Source organism: Leptidea sinapis, chromosome 1 (assembly GCF_905404315.1).
Source record: "Leptidea sinapis chromosome 1, ilLepSina1.1, whole genome shotgun sequence".
NCBI lineage: Eukaryota > Metazoa > Arthropoda > Insecta > Lepidoptera > Pieridae > Leptidea > Leptidea sinapis.
In genome coordinates, this window is record NC_066265.1 from 16,738,595 (window position 1) to 16,744,892 (window position 6,298).

General features: G+C 38.5%; 1 protein-coding gene across 2 annotated transcripts in view; it reads left to right on the plus strand.

Annotated features, from left to right (window-relative positions):
* Nucleotides 1-5,267, plus strand: part of LOC126965929 (regulator of MON1-CCZ1 complex) — a 46,171-nt gene extending 40,904 nt beyond the window's left edge. Inside the window, exons 12-13 of one of the 2 annotated variants that reach the window (XR_007729634.1) lie at nucleotides 2,086-2,924; nucleotides 5,160-5,267. Coding sequence is in view for 1 of the 2 variants with exons in the window: in XM_050809727.1 (XP_050665684.1) it covers nucleotides 2,086-2,141 (56 nt within the window). In the remaining variant the exon portion in view is untranslated. Of the gene's footprint in view, nucleotides 1-2,085; nucleotides 3,158-5,159 lie in introns of those variants that run through there. The other variant, XM_050809727.1, reaches the window with a different exon arrangement.
* Nucleotides 5,268-6,298: the final 1,031 nt, after the last annotated feature.

The following is a 6,298-nucleotide window of genomic DNA, read 5'->3' on the forward strand; positions in this document are numbered from 1 at the left end:
CCGAGCTATCCCGGTTGCGGCTTTTTGGGCTGCCCGTATTTGAGGTGACCGTCGACTCGATAAGAAGAGAAGAAGATAAAAAAAATACTAACATTTTATATAAAACTAACTGACCCGATGCTGTTCAATTGAAAAAGAAAATAACGTATTTCTGAATGATTTTATAATACGAGTATGTAGTAATAAAATGATAAGGAAATTTATTGAATTAGGCGTTATTTTGCGGAAATCCATAATTATTATACAAATGATTTAAGTTTTCTTTAGTGTTAAATCCGCCAATATTTGTTTTTAAAACAATTCGACACGTGTTTCGTCTCTACACGAGGCATCCTCAGGACGTGTTGTCTCGCCAATATCTTGAAGTCAAGTCTCGTGCCAGACGTTTAGAGGCGAAACACGTGTAGAATTGTTTTAAAAACAAATATTGGCCGATTTAACACTAAAGAAAACTTAAATCATTTGTATAAAATGATAAGGATTAATATCGCATTAAATGTGTAAACAGCTCTTACATTACCGCTTTATAATTCCCATTTTTTTTTAAATATTCACATGGATAGTATAGACCTATAGTATGTTATGATTAAGAGATATGCCATCGCGGACTTTTTTGTAGACATATATAAGATACACAATTCCACCATACATTATTTTGTTATATCAAGGGCTTTTTTTTATGGAATAGGAGGACAAACGAGCTTAGGCTTAGACAGCGTTTCATGTTGGAAGCTCCCAGACGGCTTATTTTTTCCGCAACCTCCAACAAATATCCTTAATTTTTACAAATATTATGTATACAAAAACTTAACAGGGCAGTTGCATAATAAAACCTTCCTCGAGAACCATGCTGTCATGTTCATGTGAAATCGGTGCAGTAGTTTTTCAAGACTTTGTTTAACCCTTAATTAGGCGTATGGGGCCTAGGCAATTTATAATATTACTTTTGATAATTTTAAGAGCTATTAGAAGTAGTTTTATATTTTCAATTAATTTTACTAAAAATTATATTTTTATATTATATTATGATTTCATTAAGCCATTTATTTTTTATATTAAATATTTTTTTTATTAGTTCCTTCCACGCCAATTTTATTCGTAACTTTCGGGTTAGATGTGACCCCATGCGACCACTTGTGTGATTTTCTTAATGCGCGTAATTAAGGGTTAATAATATTCTGCGCCTGCAATAGAACTAACTTCACATGGCACTAGTAGATGTGTCGGTAGATACTTTCCTCTCCCGTTTAACTATTTTTAAATTGTATCAAGCGTCATGCGTTACTTACTTAGGAGCAGAAGGCTTAGAATATCTTGCTTTATACTACTAATTTTTATTTACAAAACTGAAAGTATCGAATAGCTAACAAATCGTACATGTGCATACAGAATTATATTGTTATTAAAAATACTATACAAAACTTTCAAAAATCTCTCCTTAAATTATGGACATAATATTTATTAATGAAAGCACGTTCCAATACTGAAGAATCTTTACGAATCTTATGCCTACTACTCGGTTAAGACGAGTTAGTAAGTCTTTTATTGGGCCGATGTATACCTATGCTTTTATAACATGATCCCAGAAAATGTACAAAACAAATGTGTTACGAAATTTAAAAGAATTGTTATAAAAGTTTGTGTGGAAAATGATCTGAGACTGGGAATGGATCGAACGCCCTCAGGCTATATAATTATAAATTTTAGTGTTACGATACATACATTGTAACTAAATTAAGAAAAATAAGCCCGCTGAGTTTCTTGCGCCCGTTCTTCTCAGGTCTGAGGCATACTATTTCGAATGGGTGGTAGTTTTTTGATGTTCAATAAGTGGTTTTAAATCCTATTTTGAGGATCTAACGATTTATGAATAAGGTTGTGCATTTATCGAAATTTGTTAATTTTTGCAAATTGTTGCAAATTTTTGACATTGTATTAATTTCTTTCATAAATGAGTTCAGTGATGTTAATACATATTATAATAAAAACTAATTACAAACCATTTTTTTTTATTCCTTTGTATAACTTAATAATACTTATATTGACGGTATCAGCAGACTGATAACCCAGGTCGTTTTGTTGCAGGCGAGCAATGCGACGTCTACATAGAGCATTACAAGCAGCTGATGACTGAGGAGTGACGGAATATACCGGGCCACAGGACGCGGGACGCAGAGACTACATTCACCTTATCCATCCTCGAATGATTAACAGCAGCTCTCGAAATTTGCTACATCATCATCATCATTTCAACCAGAAGACGTCCACTGCTGGACAAAGGCCACCCCCAAAGATCTCCACGACGATCGCTCCTGCGATGCCCTAATCCAACCTACTCCGGCGATCTTGACCAGATCGTCGGTCCATCTTGTAGGGGGCCTACCAACTCTACGCCTTCCGGTACGTGGTTGTCAGTCGACGAGCTTACGGCCCCAACCTATGTGCCCTGCCCACTGCCACTTCAGTTTCACAATCATTTGGGCTACGTCGGTGACTTTCGTTCTCCTACGGATCTCCTCATTTCTGATTCGACTCCCAGGGTAACTCCGAGCATAGCCCTCTCCATTGCCCGCTGAGCAACAGTGACCTACATTGGACAAATAATCCAGTTGGGCAGGTCCAATTTCGGGAAAGAGGTCACTCGTCGAATCCAACTCGGATGGGCAGCATTCGGGAAGTTCCGTAAAATCTTCTCGTCCAAAATACCAGTGTCTGAATACGAAGATTTTTAACTAATTTGTGTTGCCAGTACATACGGAATTGCTACATTATAAGTACTAAATTTAAAAATCAAGATCGCCGGAATACGTTGGATGAGGGCAGCGCAGGACTGATCGTCGTGGAAATCTTTGGGGGAGGCCTTTGTGGACGTCTTCCGGCTAGTTATGATGAAGTACTGAATTGAATTCACCCCATTGTTAGTCGTATCCATTTGGGATTACTGTATTGGCATTGCTACCGGCCGCAGCAGTTGATCTTCAACATAGCTGTGCGGGGTATGAAGATAAACTGTCAGACTGCATAATGCGTAATGTGGTGAAATTGGGTGGTATTTATTGGACAACTCATCGGAACACTCCCCGTGATGCGTGATCTTTACACAACGCCAAAGAATCCAGCGAATAGTTGATATATAAATAAAAGGCATTTTCTCAAAGTTGATTCGTTTAGAATTCTTTTTGATATCATTTCTAATATACTAGGCAGTACTACCGCTTCGGAAACAAATGGCGCTCTGAGAGAGAAAAAGAGGCGCAAGAAACTCTCCAAGTATTTTTTTTGCGATATAATAATCATGATCTAGTCCCAGGCTGTCGGAAGACTTACATATTCACCTGTGGATTTACGACAGAGCCATTTTTAATAAAACATTTAAATTTATTTATAGATAATTACTGAACAGAGGCTGGGATTTTATTTTAAAAGTGTATACATTTACCCTTAAAGCTATTATGTATCTTGATGATGAAGATCGTCGACGGGGAACCCCGCCCAGAGTTGACACCAGTTTAACTCTACACGAGGCCGAATTTGTTATTTGAGAGTTATGTAGCACAGTTAGCTTAGAGTGAAGAATAGCAAAGAGGATGTAAATACAACGAGGATGTAAAAGTTGAAATTTAGTTAAGTATGAAACGTGCAGCCATTTGACATAAGTTTGAAATAATAGCAATAACAGTATGGCGATTGGCGGCGAAGTATAATCCGGCTTAGTTTGAAAGCGAACAGTTGCTTGAAACATTTTTGATTATCTCTGTTTTTTACAAGATTATAGCCGTCATCTGTCAATCTATCAAAGACTGTACGTTTCATGCAATCGAGTGAATCGTTTTTTTCTTAGAGAGTTACGCTAAGCTGAAGAACAGTCTCGACGTACCGAGTACGCGTATCTTTTTAACGGGTTCATTTGGTCTTCTCTTAGAATCATCCTCACCATCTGGATGTGTGGCGGTCCTCCACAATGCGGTTTTCAAGGAGCTTTCTTCCACGTACTACAAAGCTGTGGAATGAGCTTCCTTGTGCGGTGTTTCCGGGACGATACGACATGGGTACCTTCAAAAAAAGCGCGTACACCTTCCTTAAAGGCCGGCAACGCTCCTGTGATTCCTCTGGTGTTGCAAGAGATTGTGATTGGGGATCTGGTGTTGAGGGTGGCGGTGATCACTTAACAACAGGTGACCCGTACGCTCGTTTGTCCTCCTATTCCATAAAAAAAAAGGACCACGGAACTGAACTTGGCTAGATATATCGAAGCCAGGTATGCCGATACAGGCTGTAGCTGTTAGAGCAGTGATACGAGGGGATACGACAAGGGTAGACTTTTCAGCAGTGAACATACAACCTGTAATCTTGTTAGGGTTGAACTGGCCTAAATATTAAGGTTTTCGTCGACGCTGTTCCACCAACTACTGCCATACTAATACGAACATTCATTTTGACATCTCATTTTCCCGTCAACTTGTGTTAAATATTGTTGTGATATTAAAATGGAGGGGGTCGTAAAGATAACCGAATCGCTGTGATAGGTACAATGTAGGTACATATGGAGAGATAAATGCAATTTTTGATCATCATCATCCGATGGTACCAATGCGTCGAATGCTTGTGTACCCGGCTGGTAGGTACCTACCTGCAATTAAACATTCACGGTGTTAGTACAAAAAAGTTAAACACATGTTTTAAAATATTTCAAATCCATGTCATTCTATTGTTTAGCGTTAATATTTAGACGTCGCTTAAATAGTTAGACACTGTTTAACATAACACGTGTCTAAGCCACTGTTAAATTATTTTTTATAATAACACCGTCAGTCTAATGCGGTCCGGCCTTAATGCGATAGGTACCCTAGTAGGTCTAGCGACGCACAGCGCAGCTGTCCGGCCTGTGACAAGTTTTGAGTAACCTTTACTGAAAAACATCGTGTGATTCATGGGTCGGTTATTGCAAACTCGTGACATTAATAATTCTTAATGGCAGCTTGCTTGCAATAACCTGCTTTGCACCTTTGTACCACAATGTACTATATTTTAAATAAGTATGGTCCTCACTATCCTTGGTAAGTTTTAAGTTTATGTCTAAAGTCTAAACTGTGCCTATCTACCGCTACAATACTACACTATAATATTTTTTATATTCCTCGCAATGTTTAATTTTTAAGTAGCTAATTACAAAAACTAACAATTTAAAAATGTTATCAATAAGATTATTTCATTGTAACATTGTTTCTTTATGGGTTAGATAAAAATAAATTTATATATTTTTTTAATTATTAGTATTCTTTTTATTTTTTATTCTCGTCCCAAATACCACAGTGTTTGAAGACGAAGGTTTTCAACCAGTGTGTGTTGCCAGTGATGACTTACGGTACGCAGACGTGGTCGCTAACTATAGGCCTTATGAGTAAGCTCATGGTCGCTCAGAGGGCAATGGAAAGGGCTATGCTCGGAGTTTCCCTGCGAGATCGAATCAGAAACGAGGAGGTCCGTAGGAGAACAAAGTCACCGACATAGTCCAAATTATTACGAAACCGAAGTGGCAGTTGGCAGGGCACATAGTTAAACGGAAAGATGGCCGTTAGGGCAGTAAAGTCCTCGAATGGCGACCACATATTTGATAGCATTTGTAATGACCTCCACACGATATACCTACTCGTGTTGTTGTCACAGTAGGTTCCTAATTTACAATAATTTATGTATTGTTGACTAAAAATTTATTCAATACTAGCTGTTATCCACGACTTCGTCCGCATGTTCAGTTCGCAACATTTACGAAAAATGAATAATTTTGTTAAGAAATACTTTTTTTTCTTTTTGAGTCTATGTAAAGTGCTATTATTATATTTTTTAAACAGACTTCAAAAAAGGAGGAGGTTCTCAATTCGTCGGTATGTTTTCTTATTTTTTTATGTTTGGTACCTCAGAACTTTCAACTGGATGAACCGATTTTGATACCTAATTCTTTTTTTATTTGTAAGCTGATGCTTCCCAATTTGGTTCACATCTGTCAATGGCATAAATGAGGAAACCATGAGGGTACCGGCTCTACCAGAGTCGGAGAATCCCCCCCGAGCACTCGCTCGCTCGGGCTGTCATTCGTATTCTGGGGAGGGCACAGAACCGCGCATGACCAAGGACAAACGAGGCAGTAACACCAAGGCACCCTGCTCCACGCTCAACGTGGACTTTTGCAATATCAGGGGAATTCACTCCAATTTAAACGCCGTCCACCACCACCTTGAGACGACGCAGCCGGCCTTGTGTTTCCTTACGGAGACGCAGATATCTCGCCCTAGCGATA